At 46.7% G+C, this 20401-nt stretch overlaps 1 protein-coding gene and 1 non-coding gene across 2 annotated transcripts in view; one reads left to right on the top strand and one right to left on the bottom strand.

The window, feature by feature from the left end:
• The first annotated feature begins 8877 nt into the window (after positions 1-8877).
• Positions 8878-20401, top strand: part of HSD17B12 (hydroxysteroid 17-beta dehydrogenase 12) — a 97556-nt gene continuing 86032 nt past the window's right edge. Inside the window, exon 1 of the mRNA XM_029060846.2 lies at positions 8878-9082. Within this exon, the coding sequence (XP_028916679.1) occupies positions 8935-9082 (148 nt within the window). The 5' untranslated portion in view covers positions 8878-8934. The remainder of the gene's footprint in view (positions 9083-20401) is intronic.
• Positions 19483-19621, bottom strand: LOC114810954. The gene has a single exon (XR_003758643.1). It is a non-coding gene; the product is annotated as a small nucleolar RNA SNORA7 (small nucleolar RNA).

The raw sequence follows: 20401 nt of genomic DNA, 5'->3' as shown, positions 1-20401 counted from the left end.
TTTCCTCATCTGTAAAATGGGATTAATTGCCTGATCTCCCTTCTACCTAGACTGTGTGTCCTGTGTGGAGCTGGGGCAGTATCATCTGAAAAGAAGAAAAGTTTTTGGTTTGGGGGAAAAATTTCAGCTTGTAACTTTGGTGGATTCCCTGCAACTCAGGATCAAAAGACCAGGTGGAGAATCACCTCCCATCCAGTAGCAAAGCCGAAGTTATATTTCAGCAGTTTCCAAAGGAAAACTAGATGCGAGAAGGCGGAGTTGTTTAAATGACCCAAGACGTTCACCCAACAGCAAAATACTTTGTCCAGGCTACAAAAACATCAAGGAAGACACTGTCCTGAACTGTTCCGAACTGAACTGCAAGGCCATGAATTCCTTAATTTGAAAGTTTTGTTCTTGTTTTCAGCTTGAAACCTAAGCAAACTTTGGCTATCCAGGAAATCTGCAAGAGAAGTAAGTGATTTTAAGATGAGTGCAAATGTTGAAATCACATGTTCAGAAAATTGAACTTCAAAACTTTTTATTATTTTAATAAATCTAAGAAACAATTTCAAAGTTGACTGTGTTCTGCGTATTTATGAATGGTTTTAATGCTTCCTTGGGGCAGTAATTTCAAGTAACTAGCAACCTCTTCAGTCCTATGAAAGGATGAACATAAGATTGACGATATATAGACTACCGGTAAAGAATTTCAGTTGTATTTATTGAGTGCTTACTGTGTGCAGACCACTGTACCAAGTAAAGTAAAGTCCCTGTCCACAGTGAGCTCACAGTCTAGACAGGGGAGACAAACATTAACATAAATAAATTACAGTTAAGAACGAAGCAAAGTTACCTGTTTGAGTAAAAACAGCCTTCCCTCTAAATACCTGACTCCAAATACATGCTTGCAAAAGGTGGGATCTGACATTAAATTTACTATGAAGAAAGAAAAGTGACACATGAAGGAAAAGAATATTCTTGATATAATAAATGTATTCTAATTTTTTATGATGGTGGCTCTGCGTTTGGAATCCAGGTTCACACACTACTCAGCAAATTCTTTGTCCTTGACTTTATCCTGTTTATAATGCTACTCACTCACATACTACAATGTATTCCATATCTGAAAAAAAACTAAACAAACTCTAGAAAATGTATTTAAAGCAAGTGGGAGATTTGCTTTGTTTTAGGCATGGATTCCTTAAAAAAGCAATAGTTAATCCATGAAAATAATTAAGTTACTACATAAGAGTAAAGACTTGTTTAAACAATCCAAATTAGAGAAAGCATTGGGAATGAATACAAATTACATAATAGATTAACCTCAATTAATGTCGGTTAATTATTTTATGGTTTTAAAAATTAATTTTTTACTTTCTCCTGTGTTGAAAAGCCAGTGTATTTTATCACACAAAAAGCCCTTTGCCTCTCTTTTTTTGTGGTATTTTTTAACTCCTTACTACGTGCCAGGCAGTAGATAGAAGCTAAGCGGGTTGGACACAGTCCCTGTCCCACACAGGGCTCACAGTCTTAATCCCCATTTTACAGATGAGGTAACTGAGGTACAGAGAAGTGAAGTGATTTGCCCAAGGTCACACAGAAGACCAGTGGCAGAGCTGGAATTAGAACCTAGGTCCTTCTGACTCCCAGGTCCGTGTTGGTTCCACATTGGTTCCACAAAACCCAAGGACTGGTGAAATTTTAAATCAGAAGGCCGAAAAATAAGCAAGCCAAGATTAACTGGCTAGAAAAGAAGTGTGGCTCAGTGGAAAGAGCCCGGGCTTGGGAGTCAGAGGTCACGGGTTCGAATTCCGGCTCTGCCCCTTGTCAGCTGTGTGACTGTGGGCAAGTCACTTCACTTCTCTGGGCCTCAGTGACCTCATCTGTAAAATGGGAATGAAGACTGTGAGCCTCACGTGGGACAACCTGATTGCCCTGTGTCTACCCCAGCGCTTAGAACAGAGCTCTGCACATAGTAAGCGCTTAACAAATACCAACATTATTATTATTATTAGAGCCTTAGGAGTTGGCAGTGCTGCTTATTAAGGACTGTGAAATTTTTGACAGAGATAAAGGTCAGAGCAATGTATCAACCAGTAGTCGTATGGTCACTTGAGACAGTGGGAACCAAGAATGAAAAATGACATTTGCATTCCAAAGAAAATGGAGGGAAAAGATCACGTGTACCACAGCAGTTAACACTTTCCTCATGAATGAGAAAATGTTTCTCCACTCCAGTTAGAGGGCAGATGTGATTTACACGACAATAAAAATAGCTATTTTCTCATTGAGTTGCAAAACTACTCTTAACATCAATTTTATATTGTCACTTACATTAGCAAATAAATTGGCAGAGAACATTGCCTAAATATAATGCAATATGTAAATGAATTTCAAATCTTCAGTTAGACACACTTTCAATAAAATTACAGAAAAAAATGCATTAGTCACAAACTGGGTTGAGTCACTGTAAATCACCGATCCACATGAATAATGCAGAATTGCTTTATTGGGAAGTGCAAAAATTGGAAAATGCTACATTTATGACCGATACTAAAGATGCGCTCTTCGGAGGGTGCTTGTCCTTAATTTTGATGAGCAGTTCTTTCATTGGCTTTCGACTGTCGGTGGAACTCAGCCCTTCGAATCGTCTTTTGGTCGCTCTTCGACGGCAAAGGCTTTTAAAGGATGGACTATGAATTTAGAAGACGCGTGCGACTCAAGGGCAGCTCCGATGAACATCCCTAACAGAGGGGCAGCCGAGCAGAAGCGAAGGAGAAACCTTGTAAATGTCGAAGTCTTGCACGAGGTATTTGGAGCGGCTTTTCTACCCAGGCGTTTGGCTTCTGTTGCACTTTCCCAAGCGCTTAGCACAGCGCCTTGCACTCAGTGCGCACTTAGTAAATACCAATACTACAACCACCACTGGTTGGGAGTTTGTAGCTCCATTGAGAAACCCTCTCACTGCTGTATCCCTGCATACACTCTTTATCTTTTATCCTACAGTGAGATTTTAAATCCAGTATGGCCGTGCCTGGCATGTAGAAAGCATTTAAGAGATACCCTAAAAGATCAGATTTTCAGATTTTTGGGGGAAATCTATTGGCATGCCAACATCTTTTTTATCAGTGCACACCTTTTCACAAGCCCCCACTATCATTTAAATACAGTTAGGACATGTTTTCCATTTTTGTTGAAAGCCTTACTTTCCACACTTTCTTTTCCCATTAAGAAGCGTGACGGTAGTAGCGGGACCTGGATAGTTTAAATGGACGCGATTCTTTGGATCCCATCACCACGTAGTTTCAATGTCGGCGTGACTGAGGGGTCCCGAGAGACACCAAAGTCCCGGGCTGAAAGGATGGGAACGGGAAGTGAAATGAGCCCCGTTCTCTGACCCCTATTCTCCGGAGCAGCTCCACCAAACTCTGCAGAGGGTGGAATCGGGGCTTCTTTCTCGGAGAAGGAAAGACAGAGGATAAAGGGGAGGCAGAGTGAGATGAGAGATTCCCACACTCCTTTGTCGTTGGGAAATGTGGGAACCCTTGACTTGTGGGTTGCCTTCCCGAGGCCCCCTGCTTGGGCACTTGATGTAGCCCAAGTGAGTCTACCCACTGTCGTAAACTGGAAATGAGGGGAAGGTGCATTGATGATTTTAACAGAAGCTCTTTGAGGGCAGAGATCGTACCTTCCAACTCTATTGGTTCTCCCAGATGCTCAGTACAGCGCTCTACCCACAGGAAATACCATTGATTGATTGATCAGAGGAAGAATCCCCAGATGATGTTCTTAGGAGTATCTCTGATCATGATAGATTTACTCTTTCTATAAAATGATGATGATTTTAATAGGGTGAGAGCAAATCCTTTTAAAGGTTCCATAATTAGAACACCAATTTACCCTTGATGTGACCTCATTTTTTAAACACCTGGAATAATACTTCCTAAACCCCTATTTTATTTTTTTAAACGTGTTTTGCTTTACACTTTCACAAGGCATTCCAAAATGGGCAAGTCAATTTATGAGTCAATGGTGTTTATTGAGAGCTTACCGAGTGCTGTACTATGAAGCCATAATCCATTTGTGTTCGTTTAGTACATTGAGTGATGAATTCTCAATACCTCCACTGTCTCCCATAGAGCAAAACATACCCTGGGATGTGATATTCTGGAAAGTTTGGTAATATTTTTACATGTCATAAATATAATATTTTTCTGGGGGATTTCCCACCTTTCTCTTTCTAAAGAATCTGGAGCATTTCCTTGGATAGCTAGAATCCACGGTCACTTTTTACTTGCCATTTACGTGTGTCCTCATTATTCCTCTTGCTGCCACATTGAGCCTTCACCTAATTACGGGCAGTTCTCTACCTAAGATGTTTCAAGTTACAAAAACTGACACATATGTCTAAGTTTACACTTTGTTTCAGCTCTATGGCTTCGTGTTTTGACTTTATAAGACTAGCTACTCTGTGGAATTGGCTCCAAGAGCTTAGTTGAAGGCTCCGCACACAGGAAGCCTTCAATAAATAGCTTTGATTGATTGGTGTAGTTATATTAATCATTTATAATTGCTGAGAACAAAATGTGGGGTAATTTTAGTAAAAACGGTGTATCCGACCTTGGTTCAGGAACCAATTCGCCATTTATAACATTGTTTCTGTGAGAAAATTAGTTTAGACTTAAAACACAGAAATTCAGCCCAAGGACTGCCTGTTCTCTAGTCCTCAAAGTGATTTTTTTTTAACCCAGATAATTCTACCCACTCTCTGATCTGTAGATTACAGAATTGGCATTCAGAAAATACCGAATAATCATCACTGGGCACTTTGAAATTCTCAGAAGAACATATTTAGTTTTTACCTTCCCCACAGTGGGACATCGGAGGAAAAGTAAAGTAGAAAGTAGGGGATGTAGTCGGGGTAAAAGGAAGGAGGGACAGGACCAGAACACTGCACCAGTGAGATGCTGAACACGTGTGGGCGCCGTGGGATGAAGCAAAGTAGTAGATGGTTTTAAAAGCTCTTCAGAAGCAGAGGTGGCCTAGTTGAGGCCGCAGCGGGGACCCAGGCTGCCCAGAGCCGGGCAGCCGGTTGGCCACCAGCCGCACTGTCTGCTCCCACGGCGAGCTGGCATCACTCCAGCAGGATGCGGGTGCCCTGGGGAGCTCTTCAAAGGGGGTCTTCCCAGCTGGGGCGACTTGTGGGGAGCGGGCATCGCTGGGGCATTCAGCTTCCTCGGCCCCTCAACTGCCGCCTTGCCATCGGCCCAACTACCCCGCTCCACAGCCTGGCAATCAAACTGTTTCCAGGGCGAAGGAGTCAATGGTCACCTTCCCGCTTACTCCTTCCTCCCTCAGCTCCTGGTGGGGTGCTCGGGGTGGGAGCTGTGGGGAGGGGGTTTAGGGAGGAGAGCTTCCCATGGAGGGGAGAGAAGTGAGCTCGGGGTGGGGGGAGAGAAGAAAGCAGCCCCGAGACAGGTTGGCACTCGGCCCCCCCGCCTCCGTATCCAAATGGAAACCAAATTGTGGCTCCATCTTTGTTATTTTTTCAAAAACAGTATTTGTTAATAGTAATGATAGTATTTGTTAAGCGCTTACTATGTGCCAAGCACTTCCTGTCTGTCAAGAATTGTTTTGAGAACTGGGGTGGACACGAGTTTATCAGGTTGGGCACAGTCCCTATCCTATATGGGGCTCACCATCTAAGGAGGAGGAAGAACAGGTATGGAATACCCATTTTACAGATGAGGAAACTAAGGCCCAGAGAAGCTAAATGACTTGTCCAAGGTCACTCAGCAGGCAACTGGCAGAGCTGGACTAGAACCCAGGTCCTCTGACTTCCAGGCCTGTGCTCTTTCCACTAAATCATGCTGTCCCTCTAATCACATTTAACTTTTTAAAACTATAAATACCATATTGTCCCTACCTAGATCTCTGCTTTTCTCTCTCTCTCAGGCTGCATCCCTTTGCAGCCACCTTCTCTCCCTCATCCTCCAAATGCTTAGGTCACTGATCTGGGCTCACCCCCTTGGAGTCTTGCTTTCTGACCCCTAGACAGAGGCAGAGGTTTGCCTAATATAAAGAGCGCAGGACCTGGGTTCTAATCCTGCCTCTTGCCTGCTGGGTGATCTTGGACAAGTCACTTAACTTCTCTGTTTTCTCACTGGCAAATGGGAGTTAAAGAGCTGCTCTCCCTTCCATTTCATCAATGAGCCCCATGTGGGACAGGGACTGTGTCGGGCTTCATGGCCTAACCATAGCACTTTGACTCCATGCCAGACAATGAGAGAAAGAAGGTGGCTGCACAGGGGCGCAGACTGAGCGGTAGAGAGAAGCAAAGATCCGAGATATATATATATATAATATTGCTTAGGTCACATTGGGGTCAAGATAAATTTTGAAAGCAGCATGGCCTAGTGGAAAGAGCATGGGCCTGAGAGTCAGAGGACCTGTGTTCTAATCCTCGCTCTGCTACTCACCCGCTGTGAGATCTTGGGCATGTCACTTCAGTTTTCTGTGCCTCAGTTCCCTCATCTACAAAATAGGTATTGAGTACCTGTTCTCCCTCCTACCTAGACTGTGAGTCCCACGAGGGTCCGGATGATCTTGTATCCACCCCAGTACTCAGTACAATGCCTAGCACATAGTAAGTGCTTAACAAGTACCACAGTCAGTTTATCTTTCCCGGCGCTTATGTGGCCCCGTGCCTGACACCTAGCAAGCCCTAAATAAATATTGTTGTCATTATTCTAAAATTATGGATGACTTTGGTCACTGCTTTGTTGATAAGCAGCGTGGCCTAGTGGATAAGACCACGGGCAGGGGAATCAGGACCCGGGTTACTATGCGCTAAGAACTTCCTATATGTCAAGAATTGTTCTAAGCACTGGGGAGGATAAGAGAGGTTATCACCACTTGTCTGCTGTGTGACTGTGGTCAAGTCACATCTCTGTGTCTCAGTCACCTCCTCCGTAAAGTGGGGATTAAGGGACTGTGTCCAACCTGATTAGTTTGTATCTGTCACAGTACCTGGCGCTTAGTAGTAGTAGTAGTAATTCTATTATTACTATTAGTAGTGGTGGTATAATAACTCAGCAGTTGCCGTCCCCGGGGGCGCATTAGAGAAGCAGCGTGGCTCAGTGGAAAGCGCACGGGTTTAGGAGTCCGAGGTCATGGGGTCTAATCCCGGCTCCGCCACCTGTCAGCTGTGTGACTTTGAGCAAGTCACTTCACTTCTTGGTGCCTCAGCAATGTGGCTCAGTGGAAAGATCCCGGGCTTGGGAGTCAGAGGTCATAGGTTCTAATCCCAGCTACACAGCTTGTCAGCTGCATGACTCTGGGCCAGTCACCTCACTTCTCTGGGCCTCAGTTCCCTCATCTGTAAAATAGAGATGAAGACAGAGCCCCACACGGGACAACCTGATCACCTTGTATCCCTCCTAGTGCTTAGCACACAGTAAGCGCTTAACAAATGTCATCATCATTATTATTATTAAAATGGGGATGAAGACTGTGAGCCTCACATGGGACAACCTGATTACCCTGAAGCAGCGTGGCTCAGTGGAAAGAGTCTGGGCTTGGGAGTCAGAGGTCATAGGTTCTAATCCCAGCTCCGCCGCTTGTCAGCTGTGTGACTTTGGGCCAGTCACTTCACTTCTCTGGGCCTCAGTTCCCTCATCTGCAAAATGGGGATGAAGACTGAGAGCCCCACACGGGACAACCTGATCACCTTGTATCCCTCCTAGTGCTTAGCACACAGTAAGCGCTTAACAAATGTCATCATCATTATTATCATTAAAATGGGGATGAAGACTGTGAGCCTCACATGGGACAACCTGATTACCCTGAAGCAGAGTGGCTCAGTGGAAAGAGGCCGGGCTTGGGAGTCAGAGGTCATGGGTTCGACTCCCGGATCTGCCACTTGTCAGCTGTGTGACTGTGGGCAAGTCACTTCACTTCTCTGCGCCTCAGTTCCCTCATCTGTAAAAATGGGGATGAAGACTGTGAGCCCCACGTGGCGCAACCTGATGAACCTGTATCTTACCCCAGAGCTTAGAAGAGTGCTCCGCACATAGTAAGCGTTTAACAAATACCAACGTTATTATTATTATAAGAGATGCCATCGTTATTATTCATTATTAGTAGGTCCCGGGAAGGTTTGGAGGAGCGGATATCCCGGGCGCTTTTTGAATCTGGAGCCCAGTGGCGTCTCGTCTTCCGGGCAGCAGTAGGAAGGAGGGAGGGAAGGAGCGAAGGCGGGAGGGAGGGATTCCCGAGCCCAGGCCCAGTGGGCCGGGCGGTTGGGGGTCGAGGGGGGCCGAGGGGGTCGAGGGGGGCCGAGGGGGGCAGGCTCTGGCCAATGGCGAGCCCGGAAGGGCGAGAGGGGGGCGGGCCCAGCCAATCGGCGCGCGGCCCGGGCGGCGGGAGCCAATGAGGCGGCGGGAGCGAGGAGCCGCCCGCCCTGCTCTCGCCTTTCGCCTTTCGCCTTTGGGCTTTCTGCGGGGCGGCGCCGCTGCCGCTCCTTCTCCGCGCTGCGCTTGGGGCCCCACCTCCGGCCCTGCACCGGCTCGGGCCCCGGCTCCGGCTCCGGCTCCACCACCGGGGCCAGTCCCTGCTCCAGCTCCACCACCGGGGCCAGTCCCTGCTCCAGCTCCGGCTCCACCACCGGGGCCAGTCCCTGCTCCAGCTCCGGCTCCACCACCGGTCCCAGCCCCCGCACCAGCTCCAGCTCCACCGCCGGTCCCAGCTCCTGCTCCAGCTCCACCGCCGGTCCCAGCCCCCGCACCAGCTCCAGCTCCACCGCCGGTCCCAGCCCCCGCACCAGCTCCGCCACCGGTCCCAGCTCCAGCTCCTGCACCGGCTCCAGCTCCAGTCCCAGCTCCTGCTCCAGCTCCACCACCGATTCCAGCCCTTGCCCCGGCTCCAGCTCCAGCTCCGGCTCCAGCTCCAGCCATGCCGGCCGCGGCCTTCCTGTCGTGGGTGGGCGCGGGCACCGTGGCGTGGCTGGCGGTGCGCGCCGGCTTGGCCCTCCTCTCCGCCATCCGCGTTTGGGCGCTGGGCAACCCGGCGGGGGTCGGGCGGCACCTCGGCCAGTGGGCAGGTGAGTGGGGGGCCGCTCCTTCCCCCTCCCCTTTCCTTGCCCTTCTCCTCCCCCCCTCACTCCCAGACACCCAGCCCGGACCTGGTCCTGCCTCCCCGTCCCTTCCCCCGCCCTCATTCGGGCCTCTGTACTGAGCGCCCACTCTGGGCAGAGCGCCGGAGGCCGTGGGTTCCAGAGCAGCAGCGGGGCTCGGTGGAAAGAGGCCGGGCTTGGGAGGCACGGGTCGCGCGTTCGAATCCCGGCTCCGCCACTGGTCTGCTGGGTGACCTCGGGCGAGTCGCTTCACTTCTCTGGGCCGCGGTGACCTCGTCTGTAAAAAGGGGGATTTAAAAATGTGAGCCCCACGTGGGGCGATCTGATTACCCAGGGTCTACCCCAGCGCTTAGAACAGTGCTCCGCACGTAGTAAGCGCTTAACAAATACTATAATTAGAATTATTAATCCCCCCCCCCCTCCACCGCGGGTCAGCCGAGTGTGACCTTGGGCGAGTCGCTTAACTTCTCTGGGCCTCAGTGCCCTCCTTTCTAAAAATGGAGATGGAAAAACGTGAGCCCCACGTGGGACAATCTGATTACCAACCCAGCGTTTGGGACAGTGCTCGGCACAGAGGAAGAGCTTAATAAATACCATTATCACTAAGTGCTTGGGAGGTTAGGACCCGACAGCGTGGTTTAGCGGGAAGAACCCGGGCTGGGGAAGTCAGAGGTCGTGGGTTCTAATTCCGCTTCCACCACGGGTCTGCCGGGTGTGACCTTGGGCGAGTCGCTTCACTTCTCTGGGCCTCGGTGCCCTCCTCTCTAAAAAGTGGGGATTGAAAAACGAGCCTCAAGTGGGACGATGTGATTACCCTGTGTCTGCCGCAGCGCTTGGGACAGTGCTTTGCACATAGGAAGTGCTTAACAAGTACCACCACCATTATTATTAAAAATAATGATGGCATTTGGTAAGCACTTCCTATGTGTCGAGCACTGTTTTAAGCGCTGGGGGGATACAAGGTGATCAGGTTGTCCCACGTGGGGCTCCCAGTCTTCATCCCCATTTTACAGATGAGGTCACTGAGGCGCAGACAAGTGAAGTGATGTGCCCAAAGTCACAAAGCTGACAAGCGGCGGAGCCTGGATTAGAACCCATGACCTCTGACCCCCAAGGCCGGGCTCTTTCCACTGACCCACACTGCCTTGGGAGGGTAGGATCCAGCAGGAAGAACCCGGGCTGGGGAAGTCAGAGGTCGTGGGTTCTAATCCCGCTCCCACCACAGGTCTGCTGTGTGTGACCTTGGATGAGTCGTTTAATTTCTCTAGGCCTCAGTGACCTCCTCTCTAAAAACCGGGATTGAAAAATGTGAGCCCCACGTGGGACAGTGTGATTACCCTGAATCTATCCCAGCGCTTGGGACGGTGCTTAGCACATAGGAAACGCTTAACAAATACCATTATTATTATTATTATTACTACTAAGTGCTTGGGAAGGTAGGATCCAGCAGCGTGGTTTTGCGGAAATAACCCAGATTGGGGAAGTCAGAGGTCGTGGTTCTAATCCCGGCCCCGCCGCTTGTCAGCTCTGCAACCTTGGGTAAATGGGCTTCCCTTCTCTGGGCCTCAGCTCCTCTGTAAAATGGGGATGAAGACTGGGAACCCCACGTGGGACAACCTGATTACTTTGTATCTACCCCAGCGTTTAGAACAGTGCTTGGCACATAGTCGGTGCCTAACAAGTACCAACATAATTATTATAATTATCTTCCTTTTGGTTAACGTCTCCCTCCCCCTTCCAAGCCTTGGGCAGGGAACGTGCTTGCCAACTCTCTTCCAGCGTTCTCTCCCAAGCGCCTGGTACAGTGCTCTGCACCCAGTAGGCACCCAATAAATAGTACGGATTGATTTTTTTTTTCCCCAGAGCCGGGGGCCTCCTTGCGCGCTGGTGTCTTCATCCTCCCCAGGCCGGAGCCAGGACCTTTTCCCCGAAATCCAACCGGAAAACCCTTGGTTTTCCTTTTGGAAGGAACCTCTTAACACCTGGTGGCGAAGGGGGTCGTCACACCAAAGGGAAGATGGGTCGCCTGCCAAGATGAACACATGGAAAAGTTGTCTTCTGTTCCTTGTGTGACCTTGGGCAAGCCACATGGCTTGCCCGGACCTCAGTTTCCTCCCTCTAAAAGGGGGATTAAATGGCTTTTCTCCTTCCCCTTCAGAATGTGAGCCCCGTTTCGGGGCACGGGAATGATGCAACCTGTTTCTTAATGATAATAATCCTAATCATAATAATAATCCTAATCATACTAAGTGGTATTCGCCAAGTGCTTACTGTGTGCCAGGTCCTGTAATAATAATAATGATGGCATTTGTTAAGCGCTTACTCTGTGCAAAGCACTGGGGAGGATACAAGGTGATCGGGTTGGCCCAGAGAAGTGAAGTGTCTTGCCCAAAGTCACACAGCTGACAAGCAGCAGAGCCGGGATTTGAACCCATGATCTAAGCGCTGGGGTGAACACTTGCAAATAGGGTTGGATCCGGTCTCTGTCCCAAGTGGGGCTCACAGTCTCAAACCGCGTTTTTACGGATGAGGTAACTGAGGCCCATAGAAATGAAGTGACTTGCCCAAGGTCACCCAACAGGAAAGTGGCGATGTCGGAATTAGAACCCGTGACCTTCTGACTCCTAGCCCCTTACTCTTTCCACTACACCATGCAGCTTCTCTGCAACTGCTTCTTTATACCCATCCCAGCGCTTAGTTCAACGCTTAGCGCCTACTAAATGCTGAACAGATACCACTGATTACATTCATGATGTGGCACTCCTCTAAACCCTGAGCTCGTTGTGGGCAGGAATGTGTCTGTTGTTATATTGTACTCTCCCAAGCGCTCAGTACAGTGCTTTGCACACAGTAAGCTCTCAATAAATAAACGAGAAGTAGTATGGCTTGGTGGATAGAGCCCGGGCCTGGAAGTCAAAAGGTCATGGGTTCTAATCCCAGCTCTGCCAGCTGTCTGCTGTGTGTCCTTGGGCAAGTCATTTCACTTCTCTGGGCCCCAGTAACCTCCTCTGGAACATGGGGATTGAGACTGTGAGCCCCATGTGGGGCAGGGGCTGTGTCTGACCTGATTTGATTGTATCCACTCCAGATCTTAGTACAGTGCTTGGCACGTAGTAAGCTCTTAACAAATACCATAATAATTATTATTATTGTATGATTGAATGAACTCCTCCTACCCAGTAACTTGGATTCCAATAAACTTTCTTACCCCTAACAGGAATTTACCCCCCTCTCTGGTTTTCATCCGTTCCATCATTCACAAATCATGTGAACAAAATGCTCTCTGTCCCCCTAGATGGTCCGGGTAATTCTGTTTAAAGTGGGGCCCGGGAGTGCCTGAGGGATCCGGGTCATTTACATAGTGGGACAATGCCAGTGACTGTTTCCGTCTTGCTTTTTTAGCCGGAATTGTTACTGCTGGAAAACATAACTAATGAATGCAAGAAAAATTGAAATTGCAAAACCAACTCCTTTGGTGGTGTATCTAGGTGGTTTGTTTCTATCTGATTCCATCCAGTCTCAACATTTCCCTTAATATTTTTCAACTCACCAAACCTAAAATGTAGACAAACACTAGAGTGTTGTTCCTCAATTGCTGTTGTTTTGGTAGAAGAATTTCAAACAGTAATAGTGATATTTTGTTAATGATATCAACACTTCTGCTTAGAGACCTAGATGATTCCAGTAATATGATACCCGTTTTCAAAATCAGGGAGACTGAAGCCTGTTTTTTTCCCCCAAAAGCACACTAATAAATTATTTCCTCAGATGGACTGAACATTCCAATGCATATGGTTTAAAATCCATAACAAGATAGTTCACAAAAGATATTTCTCTAGAAACCGTATTTTTCTCAAATCAAATATACTGTGACATGTATTTTTAAACATTGTCAAAACAGATGACACTTGCAGGGAACCGCTTTTAAGTGCTAATGTAGGAAATATTTCAGTGGGAGACTTATAAGAGGAGGTCTTAATGTATGATGGGTCAGTCGATAGTATTTACTGAGCACTTTCTGTGTGCAGTGTGGCATTACCTTTCTAAACTACGTCAAAAACGTAGTTTCTCTTACCCTAAATTATTTTAAAACCATTTTTCTTCTGGAATTGTAGTATTTTTAAGCCAGATTCAATAACTGTGGTTGTTCAATAATTGTAATACTGTACTAATCAGTGAAAGGTAAACAGGCCAGACACTGCCCCTGACCCACATTGAGCATCCAGTCTAAGGATAAGTAGATATTTAATCCCCATTTTACAGATGAAACTAGGCACAGAGAAGTTCAGTGACTTGCCCAAGGATGCAGAGCTGGGCTTTGAACCCAGGCCTTGGACCCTCCAGGCTCTTTGCATTAGGCCTTGCTGCTTATTGCAACTATCTTATAGACTGGAGAACCCCATATTTAGTTGTTTTACAAGGAATTATTTAATCTGTCTTGGTGTACTCTAATGCTTGGCAGGTGAAACAAATTTTAATTGCGCTTTCCCAAAGATTTGCAGAGTTTAGCACAGATTTATAGACTGAACCCCAACCTCTTCTACAGCTTTATGCTTCAAGATTCCAAAGTTCGTAACTGAAAATTAGCGGCAGAAAGTCTTATTCCATTTCATTAATTAAGCCTAGATGGAAAAGCAGCATCCCCACATTAAAGAAAGAGTTAAAGTAGGAGTATAATGAAATTTGAAGAGCAACTTTTCACAGTAGCCTTTGTTATGACATTGTCTTGACAAAAGTACTGTAGTATTACCAGCTCTGGATTGATAACTGTTCTAAACCTGTTTTTACAGAACTGTCAGAATGTTCTATTATTGGTCTCATGAATGATTCAATTCATGGTTCTTGCATTTACTTGTTGGCAGGTGGGATTGATTGTCATTTTAGCATTGATTTTTTTTTTTGAGATAAAGGCAATTATTCTTATTGCATTTATTAAGTGCATATTTTGTACCATACACTGGGGAAAGATACAGGATAATTCTTCAGGCAGTAATGAATAGTGAAGCTACTTATGCATTTCTTTAGTGTGACTATTTGCATTGAGTGATGTTTATCTAATGTAGCTTATAGGTGAGAATTAACGAGTTTATACAGGTTGAATTTTTTTTTTTTGGGGGAGAGAATTTTTCTATAAGAAGTCCTTGACTTTACAATGCAGTTGGTTCTTGAAAACTGTGTCATAAACTGGAATCTATATTTCCCATAAGAAGTAATGATTTATAAGTGGAAGATTGGTTCCTGATCCCAGGAACTAAATTAACCAGAATTGTGTAATCTATCAATTAAAGATGCACAATATAGCTGCATAAATGTATTTTATATTATGACTGGCAATCCTATGAATGGCAGTCTTCATTACCTCTACTTACAAGTGATCTAAAGCACATTGATGAATTAAAAGCTCTTTCCTTATTTTTCTCTGCTTCTCCCACTGAGAGAATAAGCTGTTTGTAGGTAGAGAACGTGCCAATCGATGGATACGTCATCCTTCCCGAGCACCTAGTATTGTGTACCGGATGGAGCGCTCAATAAATGCTCCGACTATTTTTGGAAAATGGGGCCATGTGAGTGGATTTGATTGGAGGAGATTTCAATGTGATTTGAAGGGTTCTTGACTGGGTCTTCTCAGAAGTCGTAGCCGTGTTTTTTCTGGAGTCATGTTTGGCAGGGTTCCTTGAAAGTGGAGCAATCTTTTTCCAGAATAACCAGTGTGATTACTGCCAGACTCCTGTGTAATCTCTTGCAGTGTTACCATTTTCATAAAGACTGAGTTCCCGGTGAGGCGTTAGTTGAGTGGAACTAGAGAAGAGGAGCGGGAGGGTGGGCAGGGCAAAGAGGTAAGAAGATTGGACAAAAATCAAATCAACAGGGGAGGAGATGGTGTATTCTGGTCTGTGTTTTTGTTTTTTCCCACTCCTTTCTACTTCATTTTGCATTGTGTGAGTATGATGAGTAAAGAATAAACTATGTCTGGTTTATTTTTATTTAGGAAGAAGGGAGTGAGAGTCCTAGGAAACCACAGGTGATTCAATTTTAGTGGCTTCTTTTTTTTTTATGGTATTTGTTAAGCATTTACTATGTGCCAGGACTGTACTATGTGCTGGGGTAGATAGAAGCTAATCAGGTTGGGCACAGTCTCTGTCCCACCCGGGGCGCACAGTCTTAATCCCCATTTTACAGATGAGGTAAATGAGGCACAAAGAAGTGAACTGACTTGTCTAAGGTCACAGAGCAAAAAAGTGGCGGTGCTGGGATTAGAACCTGGGTCCTTCTTATTCCCAAATCCATGCCCTAGCCACTAGGCCATACTGCTTTCTGTACTTTGCCCATTAAAAAGTGATCATTAAAAGCATTGTCTAATAATGGTGCCACTGCCGCTGGAGAAGAAGGGAGTTAGGAACGGGACCCCCCCAAACCCAGTGGAGATGGGTGGGACACAGGTGCAGGGGGTGGGCTTCTAGCTGGAGAGAGGAGGAGAGCCAAAGGATAAATCAGTTGGTGGTATTTAAGTGCTTGCTATGTACTAAACGCTTGGGAGGGTACAACCCAGCTCTGCCACTTGTCAGCTGTGTGACTGTGGGCAAGTCACTTCACTTCTCTGTGCCTCAGTTCCCTCATCTGTAAAATGGGGATTAAGACTGTGAGCCCCACGTGGGACAACCTGATTCCCCTGTGTTTACCCCAGCGCTTAGAACAGTGCTCTGCACATAGTAAGCGCTTAACAAATACCAACATTATTATTATTATTATTATTATTAACCCATCAGAATTAGCAGATGTGTTCCCTGCCCCCTTTCAGGTAGGTAGGGGAGGACAGGAACCAGCCTGGAGTCCCTGTATCCTGGCCTGTCCCACCCCCGAGAAGGTTGCTGGAGGTCTTAAGGTGTTCTGACAGGTCTTGCCACCGCCACTGGCCCCCTCAATGTTGGCTGACTCGTCCTCCCGCTGCTGATCCAGCCTTTGGCCCTGGAGGCGGGCAAGAGGGAGCCCAGGGCTGCGGCGGCCACCTCTACCCTGCCCCGGAATAGCCCCTGGTTTAGTGGCCTGATAGGGGTCTAGGCAGTTAAGCAGAAGAGGTGGAGTAAGGGTGGGGAGACAGGAGGACAGAATGCTTTGGAAGCAGAGAAGCAGCATGGCGTAGTGGATAGAGCATGGGCCTGGGTGTCAGAAGGTCATGGACTCTAATCCCGTTATGCCACTTATCTGCTATGTGACCTTAGGCAAGTCACTTCCCTTCTCTCTGTCTCAGTTGCCTCATCTCTAAAATGGGGAATAAGACTGTGAGCCCTACGAGGGACAGGGACTGTGTCCAATCCTATTTGCTTGTAATAACAATAATAATAATAATGTTGGTATTTGTTAAGCCCTTACTATTTGCAGAGCACTAAGCGCTGGGGTAGATACAGGGTAATCAGATCGTCACACATGAGGCTCACAGTTAATCCCCATTTTACAGATGAGGTAACAGAGGCACAGAGAAGTTAAGTGACTTGCCCATAGTCACACAGCTGACAAGTGGCAGAGCTGGGATTCGAACCTATGACCTCTGACTCCCAAGCCCGGGCTCTTTCCACTGAGCCACGCTGCTTCTTGTATCCTTGTATCCACTCCAGCGCTTAGTAGAGTGCCTGGCACAGAGTAAGCACTTAATAGCAATTATTACTGTTATTAATGTCCTTGTGGAGGGGGCAGTGGGTGTACAAGAAGCAGCGTGGCTTAGTGGAAAAAGCCCGGGCTTGGGACTCAGAGGTTGCGGGTTCTAATCCTGGCTCCGCCACTTGTCAGCTGTGTGACTTTGGGCAAATCATTCTCTGAGCCTCAGTTCCCTCATCTGTAAAATGGGGATGAAGACTGTGAGCCCCCCGTGGGACAACCTAATTACCTTGTGTCTACCCCAGCGCTTAGAACAGTGCTTGGCACATAGTAAGTGCTTAACAAATACCAACATTATTATTATTATTATTAATACAATCTGTTCTTTACTACATGAAACTGGTGTCAGAGTCATTTCCGATATCATAAATGCGAAAGAGGTTGTAAATTCGGAGAGGTCATAAGGGTTTTGTGTCATCACTCAGGTGGTCAGAAGTCAAGGACTTCCTGTGTTGGTTTTAGATAAAACCTCGACAATTGAATTAGGTCCAAGCCCATTTCAGTTAATCCGTGGTATTTGTTGGGCACTCACTGTATGCAGAGCGCTATACTAAATGCATCGGAGAGTCCAGTACAATAAAGTTGGTGGGCACAATCCCTGCCTGTGAGGAACTTACAGTCTAATAATGTGATATTTAAGTGCTTACTATTTGTCAAATACTGTTCTAAGCACTGGAGTAGGTAGAAGCTAATCAGGTTGGACACAGCCCTGTCCCACTTGGGGCTCAGTCTTAATCCCCATTTTCCAGATGAGGTAACTGAGGCATAGAGAAGTGAAGTGACATGCTCAAGGTGACACAGCAAAGTGGCAGAGTCAGGATTGGAACCCAGGTCCCAGTTAACAAGAGTTCATTTTTATGGCCTTGCCTGGGACATGGTTGCTTCATTGACCCTGAAACCAATGGTCGATTTAGGTAATCTTAATTTTGGGGGAGTACAATTGCAGTTAGTGTTCAACAAAGGAAACAGCGTAGCCAGTGGATAAAGCATGGGCCTGGGAGCCAGAGGACTTACCTGGGTTTTATTCCTGGTTCCACATGCCTGCTGTGTCATCTTGGGCAAATCACTTAACTCTTTTGTGCCTCAGTTTCCTCAACAGCAAAATGAGGACTCAATTCCCATTCTCCCTCATTCTTTGACCGAGCCCCATGTGGGACAGGACTCTATCCCTACTGTATTAAGCACTGATTCTCTTTCCCTCTTCAAAACCTTACTTAAAAATCACCTCCTCCAAGAGGCGTTCCCAGACTGAGCTCCTCTTCCCCCTCTACTCCCTCTGCCATCCCCCCTTTACCTCTCCGCAGCTAAAGCCTCATTTTCCCCTTTTCCCTCTGCTCCTCCACCTCTCCCTTCCCATCCCCACAGCACTGTACTCGTCCGCTCAACTGTATATATTTTCGTTACCCTATTTATTTTGTTAATGAATTGTAAATCGCCTTGATTCTATTTAGTTGCCATTGTTTTTACGAGATGTTCTTCCCCTTGACGCTTAGCGCCATTGTTCTTGTCTGTCCGTCTCCCCCGATTAGACTGTAAGCCCGTCAAACGGCAGGGACTGTCTCTATCTGTTGCCGACTTGTTCATCCCAAGCGCTTAGTACAGTGCTCTGCACATAGTAAGCGCTCAATAAATACTATTGAATGAATGAATGAACATGGGCCAGTACACTAGAGTTGGTAGATATGTTTCCTGCCCACAAGGAGCTTAGTATCTGTGGTCATAGCATAGAATATATCCTCTCACAGGTGACTCTGCTTCTCTCAAAGGAAAGTCTTTGCCGAGAAGATGTACTATTGCAGTCTCATATATTGCAGCAGTTATTTAAGACTTCTTCAAACTTTAACCTCAAACTTTTTTGATTCTGTCCTCTGATCTGTACAGCAGTCTTTGATGTCTGTCACTTCAGGCTGGGATATGGCCTGGGTCTTCTGTTTCCTTTCTCATGATGTGTAAACTCTCTTGCTAGGTCCTCTCATCTGATTGTTACTTACTTTAAGTAACTGGGTGCTTCTGTGTCTGTGGTCTTTTTAGTAATTGAGTGTTTTGGGCAATTTGTATATATTTATCACTCCCATTAGATTGTAAACTGCTAGAGGTCAGAGTCCATGTTGTTTTTTCTTCTGTTCCATGTCCCCAAGAGCCTAGTAGAGTGTCCTGCATATGGGAACTCATTAAGTGCTGATAATGATGATCTTCCTCAGGAGCTATTGTAAATTCTCCATTTTTTTCCCTTGTCCCCCCCCACCCGCACCCTTTTTTCCATTGCAAAAGTAATCTCTTTGCAATTTCAAACCCATCACTCCATTAAGATTCTTCTGCAGTGTCCTGACTCTCTTTGCTTATGGTCCAGAATCTTGACCACGAACATCCCTCGTTATCACTATCCTAAGCACTTTGGAGAGTATATAGTTAAGAAGCAGTGTGGCCTACAGGAAAGAGCATGGGGCTGGGAGTCTGAGGATCTGTGTTCTAATCCCAGTTGTGATCTGGTCTTGTTTTATGCCGTCGAGTCGTTACCGACCCATAGCAACATCACGGCCACTTGTCTCTCAGAACGCCCCACTCTCCATCTACAATTGTTCTGGTAGGGTATCCATAGTTTTCTTGGTAAAAATACGGAAGTGGTTTACCGTTGCCTCCTTCCATGCAGTAAACTCGAGTCTCTGCCTTCAGCTCTCTTCCATGCCACTGCTGCCCAGCATGGTTGAGTTTTGACTTGTAGCATATTGCCTTCCACTCGCTAGCCACTTCCCAAGCTAGGAATGGAATGGGTAGGCCTCTGCTTGACTCTCCCTCCCGTAGCTGAGACTGATAGAGGACTGGAAACTCTCCAGGTGCAACCCTTGAGAGGGGAGTTGTGGTCTTAGGCAAGTTATAACTTCTTGGTGCCTCAGTCCCCATCTGTAAAATAGAGATTAGATACCTGCTTACCCCCTTAGACTGAGAGCCCCATGTGAAATGGGACTTTGCCCTGCCTGGTTATTTTCTATCTACCCCAGCACTTGCTACAGTGCTTGGCCCAGAGTAAATGCTTAATCATCAGTCAATCAATGATATTTGAGTGCTTACTATGTGCAGACCACTCTTACTAAGTGCTTGGAAGAGTACGATACAACAGAATTAGCAGACGCGCTCCCTGACCGTAACGAGCTTACAGTCTAGAGAAAGCAGCACGGCCTAGTGGGTAGAGCTCGGGCCTGGGAGTCAGAAGAACCCGGGTTCCAATCCCAGTTCTTCCACTTGTCTATTGCGTGATCTTAGGCAAGTTGCTTCACTTCTCTGGGCCTCATTACTTCATCTGAAAAGTGGGGATTAATGCCGTGAGCCCCATGTGAGCTATGGACTGTGCCCAACCTGATTAGCTTGTATCTACCCAGCTATTATGACACATAGCAAGTACTTAATAACTACCATTAAGAAATAAAACCATTATTATTAGAGGATGTGGAAACTGGATAAGGAGTCACCATATTTTTCATGAAGGAAGACTGCATGCAAGCTCCTTGGATTTGGGTTTTCCCTTCACATCTCGATTTAAAGGCTGTCCCCCTTTGTGGAAGTCTTCCCTGGCAATTCAACCCAAAGCCAGTTCTTTCTCCACACTTGGCTGCATAGTTGAGTACAGTTCTCCCT

The sequence above is a fragment of the Ornithorhynchus anatinus genome, chromosome 3 (assembly GCF_004115215.2).
Source record: "Ornithorhynchus anatinus isolate Pmale09 chromosome 3, mOrnAna1.pri.v4, whole genome shotgun sequence".
NCBI lineage: Eukaryota > Metazoa > Chordata > Mammalia > Monotremata > Ornithorhynchidae > Ornithorhynchus > Ornithorhynchus anatinus.
Note: the sequence above shows the minus strand (reverse complement) of the source record. Positions and strands in the feature narration are given on the sequence as shown.